The sequence below is a fragment of the Lynx rufus genome, unplaced genomic scaffold (genome assembly GCF_022079265.1).
Source record: "Lynx rufus isolate CCGP_SWC_20201006 ecotype Redwood Valley unplaced genomic scaffold, mLynRuf1.p SCAF_7, whole genome shotgun sequence".
Classification (NCBI taxonomy): Eukaryota; Metazoa; Chordata; class Mammalia; order Carnivora; family Felidae; genus Lynx; species Lynx rufus.
Window position 1 is genome coordinate 56,179,516 of NW_025814889.1, and position 20,858 is coordinate 56,200,373.

At 36.2% G+C, this 20,858-nt stretch overlaps 1 protein-coding gene across 1 annotated transcript in view; it reads left to right on the plus strand.

The window, feature by feature from the left end:
* Nucleotides 1-18,164, plus strand: part of ETNK1 (ethanolamine kinase 1) — a 67,792-nt gene extending 49,628 nt beyond the window's left edge. Inside the window, exons 7-8 of the mRNA XM_047065434.1 lie at nt 11,986-12,059; nt 12,402-18,164. Coding sequence (XP_046921390.1) covers nt 11,986-12,059; nt 12,402-12,474 — 147 coding nt within the window. The 3' untranslated portion in view covers nt 12,475-18,164. The remainder of the gene's footprint in view (nt 1-11,985; nt 12,060-12,401) is intronic.
* Nucleotides 18,165-20,858: the final 2,694 nt, after the last annotated feature.

A 20,858-nucleotide genomic window follows, 5' to 3' on the forward strand; every position in this document is an offset into this window, starting at 1 on the left:
GCTGTTTTTGACAACTCTCTCCAGAGGTGGGTTACTTTCTTGCATCAGGACCTCTCTTGCTATCTTTAGAATAGAAAGAATATAGCAGAATTTAGATGAATGCTCACATTTGGCTTCACAGCCCCTCTTACTTGAGATTATTAATTCTCCTGAGATTTGATGTATATGCCTTTCGTTTCATTTTTTAAAGAATCATTTTATTATTTTCTTTTTTAATATTTATTTACTTAGCATGTATGCACATGCGGGGAAGGGGTAGAGAATCCCAAGCAGGCTCCCTGATGTCAGTGCAGAGCCTGATATGGGGGCTCGATCCCATGAACCATTAGTTCATGACCTGATCTGAAATCAAGAGACGGACACTTAACTGATTGAGCCACCCAGGTGTCCCTGTATGCCTTTCTTTTTCAAGATTTTTTTTTGCAGTTTTTTTTTTTAAGCTAGCCCAGTTTACATAATTCTTTTACCAACTCTTAATTTCACCCCACAGTAATTAAGTAAACGTCTGTCGCAATCTCAAGTGTTGGAATGAATAAATAATTGGGAAGGTAGGGGGAAACAAAAGCAAACCCTCTGTCTTTTTTCTTTATTATCTTTCATGCACTCCTCAGGCCACTGCAATCTGTCTTCTCCCCTCACTATTCTAAAAATAAAAAATAATTCATGGCAGGGTTACCAATAATGACATAATTACTAAATACAGTTTGAACTTTCAGTGTTTATCTTATTTGTTCTGCCAAAATCATTTGACAGTATTTACCATTGATTTTTAGAATTTTTTCTTCATTAATTTTTGTGATAACCATTCTTCCTTGGTTCTCTTTTGTATTTTCCTACTCAGTCTCTTTCTCTGGCTCCTCCTTTTCTTCCTCTTCTCCCAGTCCTCTTACAATACTGGTGTTTCCTATTGTCCTGATTTTGGGTTCTCCCAGCTCCTTTCACTTTAAATACTTCCATTGGATGATTTAATCCCGTTACTTTTTTTTTTTTTAATGTTTATTTTTGAGAGAGACCGAGCACAACCAGTGGAGGGGCAAAGAGAGAGGGAGACACAGAATCCGAAGCAGGCTCCAGGCTCTGAGCTGTCAGCACAGAGCCCAGCTTGGGGCTCGAACTCATGGACTGGGAGATCATGACCTGAGCTGAAGTCAGACTTTTAACCGATTGAGCCACCCAGGTGCCCCTAGTCCTGTGACTTTATTGTACTTCCTATTAATGATCCCAAGTTGATTTTTTTTTTCCTTTGTTGATCTCAAGATCAGTATTTGCCACCATCCAGGATACCATTAGTAATTGACCACAGTATGTCCAAATTTGGATTTTATTTCATGCATCCTGTCCTCTGTTCCATTATTTATTCTTTGTTCTGTCTTGATTTAATTAAATATCATCCATGTAGTTGCTGTATTCTGAAATCAGGAAAAAAGTAATTTTCTTTTATGTCATGTGTTCCTCTTCTTTATTATCAATTTTTTCTATTTCCAAGTTCTGTTACTCTTAGTTCCTAAAATTCTCTCAATTCCAGCCATATCTCCTTAATTATGTGACATTTGATTAAGCCGTTAATTTCTCACCTATGTCAACTTCTACTGGTCTCTTTGCCTCCAAGTTTCTCCTGTCTATATTTCATCCTGTACATTTAAAAAGTTAATCTTTTTAATAACTAGATCTAATTCATGAATATAAGTATGTCTCTTCCATTTTTATGGTTCCCTGTGACCTACAGGGTGAATCCAAATGATAGCAGTCTGTAAATTCTGTCTTCTTTCCCACCTCCATTTCTGCTTTAGCAGAGTCATCTTGTTTTCTGTACATTCCATGTTTGAAGCCTATATGCTTTTGTATAAGTTATTTCTTCCTCCCTAGAGTGCCCTTTTCCCTGCATCCTCTGGCAAATTCTTTTTGTTCCTTATAGACGTGTCTTATATACTGTTTCCTCCTGAGACCCTTCCTTCCTTGATCACTTGTCATGAAGACAGCATATACATACATTATAAAGCTGATTTGATAAGTGGAGAAAAGAGGTTTGAGTAAGATTAGGATATAGATGTTTTTTAATGAATGGCTGGTTAAATATTTACTGTTGAGGGCGTGAGTAGACTTGTAAATATTAAAAGACTTCATATGTTGCTGATTGTTTATTGTAATTAATACTGAGATGGTAAACAAAAGTAGGCATTTGTATTATAAAATCAAATAGAGTATACATATGGGTTTTTTAATTGTTAGGCACATTGTTTGCAGACTTTGGATTATTTCTAAGAAAATGTTAGTTTTAGGAAACCAGTTTTTAGGTTTTTTCAGAAACCAGTTTGAAGATTCATTTTAGTTACTTGTTTGTCTTATAAAGCCTCGAATTGTACTTTGCCACAGAGATGGGTACCTGTTCTCAGTAATATGAATTCACACTAGATGCACTTCTGGCTTTGTGGAGGGAGACTTTATTAATTATAAGGGGAAGAGAATATAAGGAATTAAACAATTATAGTAAACACAAGGAAGGAGAGAAGTATAGAGAAGAACAAAGAAGGGTTAGTACACCAAGTCAGGTACTTATAACATCCAACCTTCTTGCTAGGGAAGCCCCGTGGTGAATAGCCCAGTTGGAGTCCTGATAGAGGGTTGTGGGCAGAGCATCCTCCCCTCAGGTGGGACTTCAAACAAGCTATTCCCGCCAGGGCAATATATATTACCCTTGTGTGACTTATGGTTAGTCATTAAGTTTGCCTCAGTGCAGTCCCGAGCTATACTGTTTTTCTCTGTTTCTCTTATCGTATCTCACAATCTTAGGAGCCTGGGCTTCTGCATATTCCTCATCCCTCCCAGATCCATCCTGGTCTGGCTCAGGGAGGAAGGTGAGGCTTGTTAATCCTCCTTGTTGTCAGGAACAGAAGCATCAGTTCTGATCCTGAGGCCAGATGCAGAATAAGCCAACTGAGCCCCCCCCCCCCCCGATTGTGTTTGTGCGGCTGTCAGAAATGCATGACAGGTCATACAAACAACTTCTATACAGAACAATAGCCTAGAAGTTAAAATGCCCTTTAATAGACTTACATATCTAGAACTTCCAAATTTGAAAGAAATAATAAGAGTATAAGTAAATCACATAGAATATTACATTATTTTATTAGGACTTAAGTATTTTCTTTGATATTTTTGGGAAATGATGAATGGGCTGTTTTCCTGCATTTCCGTTTCATCCATTTAAGAGTCTAATGTATATAAATTTTTCATTTTTCATCCTATAAAAGGTGTTGCCTGTCAAAAAGAGGGATTTTTGTGAAGTTTGTGTGTAGTGCATCTCTAATGTAGAACTGTTTAGTTATTTTATACTAGTATATGAATGAACGTTGCTTGAAATGGCGGGAAGAGCTGGTTTGATGTTATTTTTAGGTGTAGAATTTCCTGATTGCAGTCTTTTCTACTCACAGAACTGGCCTGATAAGAGATTACAGATGATTTTTATATCACTTTAAATATGGCTAGGTGATTTAAACTAGTGGTTCTCAAACTTTTTCATCTCAGGATTTTCTTTTTACACTTCCAAGATTTTTTTTTTTTAATGTTTTTTATTTCATTTTTGAGAGAGCATGTGTGCGTGAGTGCAAGCAGGGGAGGAGCAGGGAGAGAGGGAGACTGAGAATCCAAAGCAGGCTCCAGGCTCCGAACTGTCACCACAGAGCCTGATGCAGGGCTTAAACTCACAAACCACGAAATCATGAAGTCAGACACTTAACCAACTTGAGCCATCCAGGACCCCCCCCCCCCGCCCCCCGATTTTTTTTTTTTTAAAGAGCATGCAAGCAGAGTAGGGGCAGAGGGGCAGGGAGAGGGGGAAGACAGAGAATCCCAAGCAGACTCTGTGCTGTCAAGCACAGAGCCTGATACATGGATTGAACTCACAAACAATGAGGTCATGACCTAAGCTGAAATCAAGAGTCAGATACTTAACTGACTGAGCCACCCAGGCACCCCAATATTTTTTTTTAAATGTTTATTTATTTTGAGAGAGTGCAAGTAGGGGAGGGGCAGAGAGAGAGAGGGAGAAAGAGAATCCCAAGCAGGCTTCATGCTCAGCCCACAGCCAGACATGGGGCTTGATCTCATGACCCTGAGATCATGACCTGAACCCAAATCAAGAGTTGGACACTCAACCAACTGAGCCACCCAGACATCCCTCAAGATTTTTTTGAAGACATCCATGAGCTTTTGTTTATTTCAGTTAATTATCAGTATTTGTCATACTGAAAATTAAAACAAATTCAAAATATTTATTAAGTAAAAAATAATAAACTTGTTAACATAAACATCATTTTGAATGGAAAATAACTATTTTTCCAAAACAAAAAAACTTGTGAGAAGAATGGCATTATTTCACACTTTTGCAAATCCTTGTAATGTCTGGCTTAATAAAAGTTAGATTCTTTTTTTTTTTTAATTTTTTTTTAATGTTTTATTTATTTTTGAGACAGAGAGAGACAGAGCATGAGCAGGAGTGGGGCAGAGAGAGAGGGAGACACAATCTGAAGCAGGCTCCAGGCTCCAAGCTGTCAGCACAGAGCCTGACACGGGGCCGATGGCGGGGCTCAAACTCACAAACCACGAGATCATGACCTGAGCCGAAGTCGGATGCTTAACCAGCTGAGCCACCCACGCGCCCCAAAAGTTAGATTCTTATATCTACTTCTGCATTTCATCTGTTGCAATATATTGGCTTGGTTAAAGTATACAAAGAAAGTTCTGTGTCACACACGTGTTGGAAGAAATGAGTACATTGCCTTTTCAGATAATTGTGGATTTTCTCTTTGATACATCACCAGAACTCAACAGGTGGTTATTTCTTAAAGGTTAGTTGCAATGTGCAGTCAGAAAACATCAATTAATTTTTCGTATTCTATTATATTATAATCCATTGATTTACTTTGCACTTTGAATAGCTCTTTTGGCAGTGCATGATTTTGTAATTTTAACACCATTCAGTATTATTTGGGAAATATTGATTCATTGAGTTGTATAGATCTTACAGATGTTAATACATCTCATTATATGATATAAAAATATCACATTTGCTGATATCACAATCAGTGTCATCAGAAAAGTTTTAAATACTGTATTGAGAAGCTGGTAGGCTCACAGAATCAAATACAAATTTTCCAAAGTTCTAATTTTAGGTTGAATACTTGAAGACTATCATTGGCAACAAATACTGTCAATTATTTTCATTGAAATGACAAGTGCTCTTTTTTATATCTGAGAAATATCTGCCAAATGCCCAAGTCTAATAAGTGGTTCGAATGTCAGTTGTTCTTTCAAGTAAACATGATGTTCCATTAAAAATGTGCAAGTTCAGCTCACAACTCAGTCATAAATGTTTTTCCTTGAAACAACCTTCCTCTTTTGGGTGTATAGCAGACTGCTTTATGTGTACTTTCCTACACCATCTCACAGAATATTAGAACGTGTACTCAAGGGTAGAGATTTAATAAAATTAATAATTTCAATGGCTTCGTAAAGGACATTCCTCACACAGACAAGACTAGTCTTTTACTGTGTGTAGTGGTGATATGAGTGTGTGTGTTTGGTGACACTGCCTTGACATATTGTAAGGTACTAGTAGCTTTACCCACCATTGCTTTTAAACCATCATTGCAGATGTTAACATATTCAAGAAGGCAAGTAGCATATTAATAGTATTATAAGAAATATATATTTTTTAAATCCAATGTTTTATTAAAACAAAAATAGAACCAAAGTTAAAATATACTTGATCCTTTTTTTTTTTTTTTTAATAGCAAGAGAGTAAGGGCTTTAATACTGCTATCATCAGTCTTTGAAGACACAGCACTGAAACAAAACCAAATAATTTTTTCCCTTACTGAAAAATTCAACACTCCTGTAAGAAAGTTAAAGAAAAATACACCGTTGGGGTGCCTGGGTGGCTTAGTCAGTTAAGCATCCGACTTTGGCTCAGGTCATGGTCTCATGGTTCGTGAGTTCAAGCCCCATGTTGGGCTCTGTTCTGACAGCTCAGAGTTTGGAGCTTGCTTTAATTTTTTTAGTATTTATTTTTATTTAATTTTTTACATTTTATTTTTTTTAATTTACATCCAAATTAGATATCCTATAGTGCAACAGTGATTTAATGCCCCTTACCCATTTAGCCTAACCCCCCTCCCACAACCCCTCCAGTAACCCTCTGTTTGTTCTCCATATTTAAAAAAAAATTTTTTTTTACATTATTTATTTTTGAGAGAGTGAGACAAAGTGAGAGTGGGGGAGGGGCAGAGAGAGGGGGAGACACAGGATCGGAAGCAGGCTCCAGGCTCTGAGCTGTCAGCACAGAGCCCGACGTGGGGCTCGAACCCACAGACTGTGAGATCATGACCTGAGCCGAAGTTCGACGCTCAACCAACTGAGCCACCCAGGCACCCTCCATATTTAAGAGTATTTTATGTTTTATCCCCTCCCCCCCGTTTTTATATTTTTTTTGTTTCCCTTCCCTTTTGTTCATCTGTGTCTTAAAGGCCTCATATGAGTGAAGTCATAAGATATTTGTCTTTTTCTGACTAATTTTGCTTGGCATAATACCCTCTAGTTCCATCCACATAGTTGCAAATGGCAAGATTTCAGTCTTTTTTTTTTTTTTTTTTTTAACGTTTTATTTATTTTTGAGACAGGGAGAGACAGAGCATGAACGAGGGAGGGTCAGAGAGAGAGGGAGACACAGAATCTGAAGCAGGCTCCAGGCTCTGAGCTGTCAGCACAGAGCCTGGCGCGGGGCTTGAACTCATGGACCGCGAGATCATGACCTGAGCCGAAGTCGGCTGCTTAACCGACTGAGCCACCCAGGCGCCCCAAGATTTCATTCTTTTTGATTGCCGAGTAATACTCCTTGTGTGTGTGTGTATGCATATGTGTTTGTGTGTGTGTGTGTGTATACGTATATATACACGTATATACATATAGTATATATATACATATAGTATATGTACATACACATGTACATATGTACATATGTATGTATATATACATATAGCATATGTATATATACATATATACATATAGTATATATATATATATATGTGTATGTATGTATACACACCATTTCTTTATCCACTCATCCAATGATGGACATTTAGGCTTTTTCCATACTTTGGCTATTGTTGATAGTGCTGCTACAAACATTGGGGTGCATGTACCCCTTCGAAACAGCATACCTGTATCCCTTGGATAAATACCTAGTAGTGCAATTGCTGGGTCCTAGGGTAGTTCTATTTTTAATTTTTTGAGGAACCTCCACACTGTTTTCCAGAGTGGCTGCACCAGCTTGCATTGCTACCAGCAATGCAGAAGAGATCCTCTTTCTCAGCATCCTTGTCAACATCTGTTGTTGCCTGAGTTGTTAATGTTAGCCATTCTGACAGGTGTAAGATGGTATCTCATCGTGGTTTTGGTATGTATTTCCCTGATGATGAGTGATGTGGAGCATTTTTTCATGTGTCAGTTGGCCATCTGGATGTCTTCTTTGGAGAAGTGTCTATTCGTGTTTTTTGCCCATTTCTTCACTGGATTATTTGTTTTTTGGGTGTTGAGTTTGATAAGTTCTTCATAGATTTTGGATACTAACCCTTTTTCTGGTATGTCATTTGCAAATATCTTCTGCCATTCTGTTGGTTGCCTGTTAGTTTGGCTGGTTGTTTCCTTCGCTGTGCAGAAGCTTTACATTTTGTTGAGGTCCCAATAGTTCATTCTTGCTTTTGTTTCCCTTGCTTCTGGAGATGTGTTGAGTAAGAAGTTGCTGCAGCCAGGGTCAAAGAGGTTTTTGCCTGCTTTATCCTTGAGGATTTTGATGGCTTCCTGTCTTACATTTAGGTCTTTCATCCATTTTGGGTTTATTTTTGTGTATGGTGTAAGAAAGTGGTTCAGGTTCATTCTTCTGCGTGTTTCTGTCTAGTTTTCCCAGCACCACTTGCTGAAGAGACTGTATTTCATTGGATATTGTTTCTTGCTTTGCCAAAGATTAGTTGGCCATATGTCTGTGGGTTCATTTCTGGGTTCTCTATTCTCCTATATTGATCTGAGTGTCTGTTTTTGTGCCATATAGGAAATAGTTTTGAGTCTCAGACACCTCCCCTGGGTTGACAACCACTGTTTTAGACTTTAAAAAGAAGGAAGCACATCTCATCTCATAATTCATTTCTCAATATGTGGGACTTCCTCAGGTAGAAAGAGGACCATTTTTGTTATTTTTATTTTATTTTTTATTTTATTTTATAATATTTTATTTTATTTTTTAATGTTTATTTTTGATAGAGAGTGTGCGTGCACACACGCGCAAGAGCACAAGTTGGGGAGGGGCAGAGAGCAGGGAGACACAGAATCTGAAGCAGGCTCTATGCTCTGAGCTGTCAGTCAGCACAGAGCCAGATGTAGGGCTCTAACCCACAAACTGTGAGCTCATGACCTGAGCTGAAGTCAGATGCTTAACCCACTGAGCCAACTAGGCACCTCAGAAAACCATTTTTGAAAGTTTTTATATTTTTATCATTCTAATTTTATATAATTATAGTAATTAGCATTTTATTGAATGTTTGTTATATACCAGATATATATACTCGGCTCCGATGTGTGTTTTTTCTACATCACTAAGTAGTTCTCCAATTCTCAGCAGTGTCCTGCAATTCCATAGGTGTTAGATCCCATAGATTAAGGGTTCAGTCTCACGACACTTCACTGTTCCCTCTTTCAGGTGCCAGTTGTAAGTCTCATTTGTTACCTGTGATTCTTACCCACTGGCTATAAATCGGAGGTTTCCAAAATTCCCACTTTGGGTGCGGTTAATTTGCGAGAGTGGCACTTAGAACTCAGAGAAGCATTTACATACGTTTACCAGTTTGTTATAAAGGATACAGAAGAACAGTCAGATGAAGAGGCACATAGGGCAAGGTCTAGAAGGGTCCTGAGCATAGGAACTTCTGTTCTCGAGGAGGATAGTGTATACCACCCTCCAGCGTGTGGATATATTCTGGTTCACCAGGCCTGGAAGCTCTCTGAACCCTCTCCTTTTGGGTTATATGGAGCCTTCATTACATAGGCAACATTGATTAAAACATTGGGCATTGAAAACTGAACTCCCGTCTCTCTCCCCTTTCCCCTCCCTGGAGGTTGTGAGATGCACACCCCTCTAATCATCTGATTGGTTTCCCTGGCAACCAATTCTCATTTAGAGGTGCTTTCCAAAACTCAGGTGTGGTTGAAAGGGACTTGTTTTGAATAACAAGATACTCCTTTTACGTTTATTGTTCTGGAGCTATTTCAGGAACTTATAATGAAAGACCAAATATTATAACAAAAAGATGTTCCCATTGCTGTTATGCTTAGAAAATTCCAAGGATTTGGGGAACTGTGAGCCAGAGACAGTGGATAAAAACCAAATATTTATTTCTCATCATAAATCATATCACACCTGCATTTTACAGGTGAGGAGACAAAGGTATAGAGAGGTTAATTGCTCAAAGTCATATAGGTAATAATGTTTGCAATTTGACTCCAGAGCTCAGCTTTTCTTAAATTTTGTTTAACCGTTAGACTTCATGTGCATGTGACTTTAGCTGTTTACTCTTTACTACAATATTTATTCTTTTCTATATCTGTATTTGATGGGAAGTTATATATCCTGCTAGTGATTTTTTGAGGAAGTTAAAAGCAAAGTGTGATAATATTTTTTAAATGGATATTATTACAACAACATACTTTAAAGAGATCTTTAGAGGTTAAAAGTTTCATAGATATCTGTGCGTGTGTGTGTGTGTATGAAGTAAGGGAGATGATTCTTTTTCAGAAATACCAAATAAAAGCTGTGCTGTCTAGTTAATAGTAGGTTTACAACCTATTGGACATATATATGAAACCCCTCTCCCCCCATAATGAGTGCCAAACCCTTGGACACTTCACTTCCCCATTCTTCCCCTTCTCCGTTTCGCAGGCTTATTTTTACAGGTTTTGCAGTGAGCATGAACCAAAGAACAACAGAGGGACTGAAAGTCTGTGCATCACCTCAGGAAATGTACATTATTCCAATTAGACTACTTTTTGCCTTAGATGGGCATAGGTGATGGGGTAAGGCTATAATCACTGTAGTACCCAGCCAGTGAGGATCCAGAGGAGGAACTTGCACACTAGGAGATAAATTGTCTGCTGTGACTGCTCCGAGTGTGCTTGTCTGTCAGACACCTGCTCTTGCAAGACTGTTGATTAAAGTCTTGCTTCACTGTGCTCCGAGTCTCCGTGTCCCTCCTTTGATTGGGTCAGTGAGATTATTTCCCACAATATATATAATTCCCTTCCTTCCTTCAAGGCCCCCGAGTAGGGGGTAGAGGGGCAGAGGGAAAGAATCTTTTTTTATTAAATGTTCATTTTTGAGAGATAAAGAGTGTGAGCACAAGCAGGGGAGGGGTAGAGAGAAAGGGAGACAGAGGATCTGAAGTGGGCTCTGTGCTGACAACAGAGAGCCCAATGCAGGGCTTGAACCATGAGATGATGACCTGAGCCAAAGTCAGACACTTAACCAACTGAGCCATGCAGGCAACTTCCAGAGTGAATCTTAAGCAGGTTCCACACTCAGTGTGGATCCCATGACCTGAGCCTAAATCAAGAATTGGACACTCAACATACTGAACCACCTACACACTAGATGCCCCCTCCATTAATCTTTAAAACAATCCTGTGTGGAATACAGAATGGCTAATAGTTTCTTATCTTTTAAGTGATAATTCTGACACTAAAAATTTGTGACTTACTGAAGGTTGTTGCAAAAAGAGTTAGTGACAGAACCTGGACTTGAAACCCCCCAATTCACAATTCAAATTAAGAATCCTTCCTCATTCATTGTGTTGCTTTACCTTCCCAATTGGTTTGTTTGATTATTTTAATACCAAGATCACAGCTGTTGAGGAATTTTTTTTCTTTTTTTTTAATTTTTTTTTTTTTTCCAACGTTTTTATTTATTTTTGGGACAGAGAGAGACAGAGCATGAACGGGGGAGGGGCAGAGAGAGAGGGAGACACAGAATCGGAAACAGGCTCCAGGCTCTGAGCCATCAGCCCAGAGCCTGACGCGGGGCTCGAACTCACGGACTGCGAGATCGTGACCTGGCTGAAGTCGGACGCTTAACCGACTGCGCCACCCAGGCGCCCCGAGGAATTTTTTTTTCTGAGATACCTTTTGTTGTTACTATAAGGAATTTAGTTGAAATAAAACCCTTCAAGACTTTTTTTCTAGCTGTATTTCTAGTTAGAATAGACTATTTCTTGGGAAGTGAGGTTTTATTAGCTAATATTCGAATCTTAAGATATTTTCTTGTTTAACTGGAAATAGATTGTAAAGCACACACACAGCAGTTATTTTATAGCTCGTACAGTCATCTGTTTTTCTCTTGAAGTCTTAAGACCCATTTTTGTCTGGCGTAGGTAAAATCATGTTACAGTATGTCATGGTTGGTTATAGAAAATTGTTGGGCCAATAAAAATTGTTTTGAGATGTTTGGCATGTCTAGAACATTTTTCATATTTAAATATATTTTTCATTTTTGAGATTTGGATTTTTCCTTTTGTTTATATTTTTATGTCAAAAAGCCAAAGTCCTTTGATAATCCTGTATTTTATAGGAAAAGCCTGTTGGCAGTTTTAATGATTAAAAATAATTAACCAACATCTATTAGTACTGATGCTGAACTCTGTCTCCACAAAGCAGTTACAGGAATTGGGCTTTATTTTCTTAAGAGGTTATAAACATATTATAATGTCTTTTGGTGTGGACATAGGTAGTCATCCAGATAACTGTATGCTCAGTATTTGCTGTTTTTTAGACAGAGCATCAAGATTGTATTCAGCATGGAGTTGAAGAAAAAGCACATTAATTATTTGACAGTTGTTTTATTAAGAAATGTATTACCATAATTCTTGATTTTTCTTTCCTCCTTTTTAGGCTTCTCATTTCTTTTGGGGATTGTGGGCTTTGATTCAAGCCAAATACTCCACTATTGACTTTGATTTCCTTGGGTAAGTTTAATTATACTCTGTGTATTACATTTGTCTCTACTTTTTTTGTTTGTTTTTTTTGGTGTACGTGTAGAACTCATGGGGTACACTGTAGTTATTATTATTTTCAGTCAAATCTTCTAAAGGTTTCATACATTTAATGGTTTGCAAGGAAATCTGGTATACCAATCTGTTAAATACTCTATTAGAAAAGTGTCCAGTAGGTGGTGCAGTAAACCAAAAATATGTCCTTTGAAAATCTTAAAACTTAAAAAAAAAATCAGCTTAGAAAGGTGAATGGAAAATGAAGAAAGGATTAAGATTTTCACCTTTGATTAATTGTTGTTATTCATTTCTCACTAGGTATGCAATTGTTCGTTTTAACCAATACTTTAAAATGAAGCCTGAAGTTACCGCATTAAAAGTACCTGAGTAAAGAAGAGATTTGATTATGCTCAAGTAGCTGAACAATGCTTGTGAAATCTTTTCTTAAGAAATTTTGAAAAGCCAATATTTGTTAAAATTCTGTTGTTTAATTTGGTTATCTTGCTTTACAAATTATGCCTCTAAACCAATCTATTTTTTAAATAGACTGAATGATGTCAAGAAGTACACCTACTGCTATCAGTGTGTGGTGGATTAGAAGTTTGTTAAATCTGCAAAAAGGTATAAAGATGTCAGTTTAATCCTTTCTTTGATAATTTAATCTCTGTTTATGTGAATTATTTATTATAAACTTAACATAATTCTGTGACTGCTTTCATCTGTTGGTTGAGTGTAAGCAATGAAAATGTTCCAGAGAAACTTTTTTTTTAAGTTTTACTTTAATATTAATTTTAGTAAACATTCTAAGTGTTCAGTGTAACTTTTTTATCTCGATACACTGTAAGAAATATGAATCATTCAGTCTTGAAATGCCAGATACTGGTATAGATAACTTAGGGTGTTCATAGAAAAATTTCTGTGTATGAGGGTAAACTGCATTTACTGTCTATGCTTAGTGGTACATCTTTTTGAATTGAATATTGGATAGTGTTTTTGGGGGGGGGTGGAATCTATCTTTAAATTCTCCTTTCCTTACATAGTCTGGCAATATAAATATTAACCATATAATCCTGGAATAGATATGATTTTGTATTACCAAAATCTGCATTAAGTAATGTTTTCACATACTAAATATGGTCATTTAAGTTGCTAGTTTATTTTTAAAACTTGGTTGTATCATACTGTTTTTTACCAAAAATTTTGTTTTACTTAATGAAATATTCTGTGTTTTTTGTCTGTTTAGCTAGTAGAACAAATGCTAATTTTTGAAACAAAGATAGAGTGGTTATCATACTTGGGAACAAGAAAATATCATTTAGATATTCTTTTTTACCTTTGCATATTCATTCCTTACAATTTCATTTCATGTTTTAGTGTTGCTCCATGTCTTTAGAATGACATGATTACATGATATATGCAGGTTCCGAGAACTAAATTGAAGCAGTTAAGAGAAAGAAATAAGGAACATTTAGGACTTTGATCTACTACACTTAGAATCTGATATAACAAATGTGAATTAAGCAGATATACTTGTGGTAGGAGGGCATCTTGTTTTAGTTTCTCTTGATTTTGTTTGTGTATTTTTTTAATTTGTTTGGGAATGAGAGGGTGGTAATTATTATATGGAAGGAAGTTAGATCTTTGCGATAAGTAGGCTTCAAGTTTTGAAGACTGCCCCTGTGTGGGGATGAGCAGTCATGGTTAACTTAGAAAATTAGTCTGACAAGCTTTGCACTTTGGTCACATAAGTGCCCATGTACAAAGTTGGCTTAATGAATCTGCATATTCAGAATATGCAACTACAAATATATCCTCTAAGAAATCTTCTGGGGAGTTTGATGTATTATTCCAAATGACTTATATTCTCAGATAAGTGCTTTAAAATACTTGGATTATCTCAAGATGTTTAAAGCTAATAAAGTAAGTAGAAACACTTAAGGCCATTTTAAATGGTAAATTCTAGTTACATAAATAGAATCTTAAAATCTGCTTGTGTCTGTAACAGTGTTAGACTAAGATTTGTTTTCTACCTCCCCAGTGTTATAAATGTTCACTTCTGTTTTTTTAAACCGTATTAGTAAAGGATCAATAGAATTTTACCTAATTGACTAAATGAATGGAACCAATTAAACAGTAGCTTTTTACATAATGTTAGAGTGAACTTGAAAAATTGTTTTTGGTGGAATTTTTATTTGTGGTTGGAACATTTTCTTAGGACAATGAATAATATGTAATACCCTTGATTTTTTGCTTTCTGACTTCTTAAAGTGAGAACTGTGTGTATGAGAGAAGACAAGATCAGTTTTCTACTTTATTCCATATTCTTCAAACTATTTTGAATAGGGATTCACTGAGCCTTTTCTGGTAGACTGTGCATAGCTGCTAGCTGTGGTACTCTTTGAGAGATTCATATTAGAAGTGAATGTAAAGGGGAATAAAGGCTCTCACTTTAGCCCTAGGAGTATGCAGTGGGAGTTGGAAACAAAATAAGATATTTAAGATATTTTCCCCACTCTATGGCTAATTTTTGGGAGTTGTGATGCTCCCACTTCCTTTGTGATGCTCCAAAACCTTCCCAGGTTTTTGGTATCATGCTGCAGCCTAATAATAGGGTTCAAAATTGCTTCCCTTTTTATTGACCATTTAAGGGAACCTAAAGGAAAAACTTCCTCTAAAATTTGTCCTGTGGCTTGCTGAGATGTCTGTTGCCTTTTTATGTTAAGCTAAGGAACTTGAATGCCTTACCTAATAACTCAGCTGGTAGTAAGTTCATTTTGTAAATATGAAAATGGTTGTTAGAGAAGTGGCATTCATGTGTACTCATTGTTAGTCAATAGACCATAGTGGCCTGGATGCTTTAACAAGCAAAATTCCACATTTTTTCCTTTTGTTCCTTACATACTTGTATGATCTTACCTGACCAGTAATATTTGATTTTTTTTCCCTCCTGACCCCATGCTACCACTTGATTTTCCAGAAATCAAAGAGATGTGGTAGTAAATCATACTGTTCACATGGTCGTTTGAGATCAACATGAGCACAAAAACTCAACTAGGTCTGCCTGGAATGTATATAAAACAGTGTAAATAAACATTTGTAAATTAGTGTGAATTGTATCTTGCATATGAGATTGTGTATTGTTTTGCATTCTCTTCCCTTTTGTAGTTTTATTTTTTTTTTAGGGGAGGGGGGGTAAGGAAATGATTCAGCTCTTTGGTTTTAGACTCAAAATAGCCAAAAGTTCTGGCTGCACAGTGGGATAGCAAGAGGAACTGGAAATAGGGTTTATCAGGTTTTGTCAATGTCATTACTTATTTATTTAGCCTCTCAGTGCCTAATACGACTTTTCTTCATTCTTTAGCTGGCCATTAGTTTTTGTGAGGTTAGATTGCTATAAGCAGTAAATTAATACACGCTCCTTTCTTTGAGTCATGATTCTAAGCTAAAGCAAATTAAAAATATAATGTGATGATTGCAGACTGAAGTATTACCCTTTCCTGTTTTCAAGGTTGTTAGCTTTTTTCTACCAAAAACCCCCAAACAAACCTTGACATTTTATGTATCTGTGTGAATCTAAATCCCGTATGTATGAGATCTTGATAAATAATAGCTCTTAGCTCAACTTAAACATATCTCAGTTGGCTTCTATAAGTATAAAGTTGTTCATTACGGGATTGTAAAAGACAGAAAAGACCTAAGTAATGAGTAATCTTTTAATGACATAGTGCTATTTTCATTTTTGCTGGACTGAAAGTATTTACTTCAACTTCATAAAGGAAGTTAAAGGAAAAAAGTTCCCCCAAGCACTCTCAGTGAAAAGTTAAAAAGTTCCACTTTAAATATATAGGTTTTTCTTTTTTATATTACACAAAGCTTTCTGTACCATTTTTAAATTCCTTCATAGTACATATGAAAATACTATCAGTTTGATATTCTGCTTCAAATTGCTTTTAATAAGCATTTTATATGCATTCCAAAGTGATACAGACTTAAACTTCTAATATTAATCAGTCATTCAGTTGATATAGACAGAGTTACCAGTGCTTTATGCTAGGACGAGAGTTCTGTTATTGGGAGCAATTTGCACTAATTTCCTCAAAAAGCAAATGTGAGTAATATGCACAAAGGAAATGAATTATAAGTATGTGGTAAAACAGCCTTTTCCTTATTTCAGAATTGATATGCTCTGGTTTTGCTTCCTTAGTTCATTTGATTTTAGAATGTCCTTTGATTGGAAACTAACATATTAAGGTAATCTGTTTTGCTTCTTCTTTTCCTTTTTTTTTTTTTTTTTAAAGACATTAGTTATTGAACCACCTTTTTTTCCCAGTTATATATATCACGTGTGTGATTATAGTGTTATGTCTTGGGTTAGAGGTCTTTGGACAGAAAAGCATATCAGTTATTTTAAATGATTTTTCCCCTATCTTTGAAGCTTAGTCTGTAAATGTGTTCTTGTAAAACAAAATGCTTGGGTTTGCATTACTTGAATACTTGAAAACCGAAATTAATAAGGTATCTTACATAATGAATTAGATATTTCCAATTTTTACATTAACAACTTTCATTTTTGGATAATTTGAAATGGACAGAAGATTCAATTATTTGAATGGATAAAAATGACAGTGTTTATAGAAAAATTCCCTTTTGTGTTTCAGTCATCCCAAATTCAACTTCTTAGGTTTCTGTCCTAAGATCTGCTTTTTTTTTTTTTTCTCCTGTACTTAATGCACTTACTATGCTATAGATAATATCAGATAGCAGGTTAAAATAAAATCTTTGTTCATTATGAATCGTTCAGCTTTTCTGGTTATGAAAAATTGCTCTGTAAAGTACTCCTAATCCCTAAATATAGGCATATTTTTGTTTACATCTTACCCATTAATGGTATAAATACCATTAATTATTGTAACAAAACACAAGATGTTTATAAAAATTGAAAACATTACATATTGTATTTGAACTAGTTAGTGAAGGGTAAGAAAACGCTGCTGATTTGAATTGTTTTCATTAAATTTCAAAACTCTTAATAAAGGAATGTTCAGAGATAGGTTGAGACCCATTGATCTCCATGTAAACCAGCGTTCATGACCTGGAGAAAACCCCAGAAACACAGTGGAGGAGGCAAGAATATTTACTTGCCATGGTTGTGGTGTGCTGCTACTTTTTAGGTAGTGACGCACTGAGATCTTATTGTCCAATAATCTGAAGAAGTTTCCTGTTAGTTATGTGTACTAAAGTAACTCAGTTGGTAGAATCTGCTAAGAGGAAAGTTAAACTGTACTGTATTTAGGAACCTTTTTACAGCTGGGTGAAGTTTCCATGATATGAAGTATTTGAATTTTAAAATATACTGCTATCATAAGAAATAAGACATGGCATTATTCCATGTTCTTAAGTGGTAATTTCCTTATTGAGTTTCAGAAGAAAAAACAAAATGAGTAATTGTCACTGCGTTAGCTGTATGTTGAATTGGGCAATTGTGGCATAAACCTTAAATTTGTGTTTATCAAATGTGAACCATAGTAGTATAATGCTGCTTTGTATATACTGTAAGTGCTACAAATAGTCTCAGCACTGAAAATGTATTGATACCTCTCAGATGAATGCAAATTTTGATGTAGGTGTTTTGATATGCCTCAGAAAGTATCTGAGTGTCTGAGAACTTGTCAATTTGTTTGATAATGGAGATACTTCCTGTTTTTGGTTGCATATTTTCATGTTTAAAATTTAATTTTTACATTTTTACTACTGTTAATTTAAGCGTAAAATTTATTCTGTGGATAAAAATGGGGTTGCCAGTGAAGACAATAAAAAAACAGCCTCATTCATGTAACTGCTTACGTAAAAAATACATTTTTGCTGTATGTTCATAAACTTTTAATGGAGGTGTTTGTATTTCTGTTTGAATATAAGTGATGTTTAGGCTTTATTTCTGCTTAATAAGGCCTTTTACCATTGATTAAATGAAGGAATGTATCTTTTTGAAGAGATTTATATTCTGTAAATAAAAATTGGTTGTAACAATAAAGTTGGGTTCTAACTGCAGTGTACCATAAATCTTGTTGTTCTTTCAACTTATTTTGGTGGATTTTCTTTTTTGGGGAGTTAGAAAACAAGACTTTTCAAAGTTATTGTATAACTATATATTTGAAGTGATTCTTTAAATTTCTAATTCTCTGGTTTGTAGTATTAAAAAGGTTCTTTAAGGGGCGCCTGGGTGGCGCAGTCGGTTAAGCGTCCGACTTCAGCCAGGTCTGTGAGTTCGAGCCCCGCGTCAGGCTCTGGGCTGATGGCTCAGAGCCTGGAGCCTGTTTCCGATTCTGTGTCTCCCTCTCTCTCTGCCCCTCCCCCGTTCATGCTCTGTCTCTCTCTGTCCCAAAAATAAATAAACGTTGAAAAAAAAAATTAAAAAAAAAAAAAGGTTCTTTAAAAAAATTTTTTTTAATGTTTATTTTTCAGAGAGGGAGACTGCTGGGTAGGGGCAGAGAGAGAGGAAGACACAGAATCTGATCTGAAGCAGGCTCTATGCTCTGAGCTATCACCACAGAGACTGACCTAGGGCTCGAACTCTCAAACCACCAGATCATGACCTGAGCTGAAGTCAGATGCTTAACTGACTGAGCCACCTAGGCGCCCCAGTGTTAAAAAGTTTTTTTTAATGTTTTTTTAATGTTTGTTTATTTTTGAGAGAGTCAGAACACGAGCAGGGGAGGGGCACAGAGAGAGGGAGACACAGAATCCAAAGCAGGCTCTAGGCTCTGAGCTGTCAGTACAGAGCCTGACCTGGGGCCCGAACCCATGGACCGCAAGATCATGACCTGAGCTGAAGATGTATGCTTAACTGAGCCTGGAGCCACCCAGGTGCCCCTAAAAAGTTTTGAAAAAAGTTTGCTTTTGGAAATTTGGTTGAGATGAGAGTGTGGGATATTATGTAACTCAATGAACAGATTCTATTTACTTAGTTTAAAATTTAATTATTCTAACCACTGTGATTTGTATCTTCACTCTGATGAGGGCTGGAAACAGATAAACTGTCTGGAACTTAGCATCTTACAGTAGAGGCAGTGAATATCCATCCATTCAACCATTGTTTATTAAGCTTTAATTATCAGGTAATGTGATAGTGGAGATACAAAGATATCTCTACCATCAGATAATCATGAAGATCAGTTCTCTATAGCAAAAATAGCTGTGTGTCAGTGTGTGTCTTCTAAAATGTTTTCCAATTTGGGTTTATCTAATGGGTTATCTTTTGGGTTTTTCTAATGATTAGAATGAGGTTATCACCAGCCAAAATACTACAAAAGTGATGTATCCTTATTAAAGTATCACATCAACTCATTGTTGATGTTGATTTTGATCATCTGAGGAACTCATTGTTGATGTTGATGTTGATTGTGAATGTTCTGTATCTTCACTGTGTAGTATTTATTATTCCCCTTGTGGGGAAATAAAGTAATCTATGGAGAGAAACACTAAAAAGATTATGTAAGTATTTTGCTTGTCAAACATCTCATTTCCATAACACTTGATAATTGTCTAAACCAATCTTTATTATCATGACTGCAAAATAGTCATTTTCAGTTTTGCTATGTGGTACACATGTATCAGCATTTTATTGCAAGGAATCATCCGTGTGTATAAGTGTGTGTGTATCATCTAGCATTCATGTGACTGTATTTTAAGTACAGACTCTTAGGTTGCTATTTTTTAAAAAAAAATTTTTAACGTTTATTCATTTTTTGAGAGAGACAGAGCATGAACAGGAGAGGGGCAAATAGAAAGGGAGACACAGAATCCAAAGAAGGCTCCAGATTCTGAGCTGTCAGCACAGAGCCCAGTGTGGGTCTTGAACTCACCAACTGTGAGATCATGAACCGACTGAGTCACCCAGGCACCCCCTTAGGTGTTTTTTTTTTTTTTTTTTTTCTTAGTGGATTATAATCTGTTACTGTACTTTCTTACATTGATGTTAAAATGAGATTTTGCTTAGGGGAGCCCAATTAGTTCTGGCTTATTTTGGTGTACCAAAACATTTTTTTGAGCACTTCCTTTATAGTAAAATAAGATGTTCTAGACTAATTTTGGAACCTTTGAGAGTCTTGGAATCAGCCATTTTTGTTGTTTTTTAGGGAGAATGGTACTTAGAAACTTAAATCTGAGAACTAGGTATGCTCATTAATTCTAGGTTATGACATTCTTGGCCTTTTTTAGCTGGCAGAGCAAGGAAACACACACACACACACACACACACGTAAATATATATTTTAGAAATTGTGAGTGCATACTGACACTTCCAATTTTTGTCAAAGGTTTTATTTATTTTGAGAGAGAGAGAGAGTGCAAGTTGGGGAGGGGCAGAGAGAATCCCAAACAGACTCCTCACTCTCAGCCCAGAGCCCAATGTGGGGCTCAAACTCAGAAACCACGAGATCATGTCCTGAGCCGAAGTCGGACTCTTAACCAACTGAGCCATCCAGGTGCCCCTGACACTTCCAATTTTTAATTTACCTTCACAGTTTTCCCTTGCCTCTCCTATTTTATATTTGTTTCTCCCTTTTCCTTACTGTGATAATATAGGTATTTTTGTTAGGAATACCATAGAATTAATGTGCCCTTTTCATTGTATTACACGAGGTATAAAATGTTGATATATGTATTACTAGTGAGTTTAACCTTGGTCATTTCATTAAAGTTGTGGCTGCCAAGTTTCTCCCCATTTTCTACTTACAATTACTAAGTATCTAGTGGGAGGAAATACTTTGAAACTGT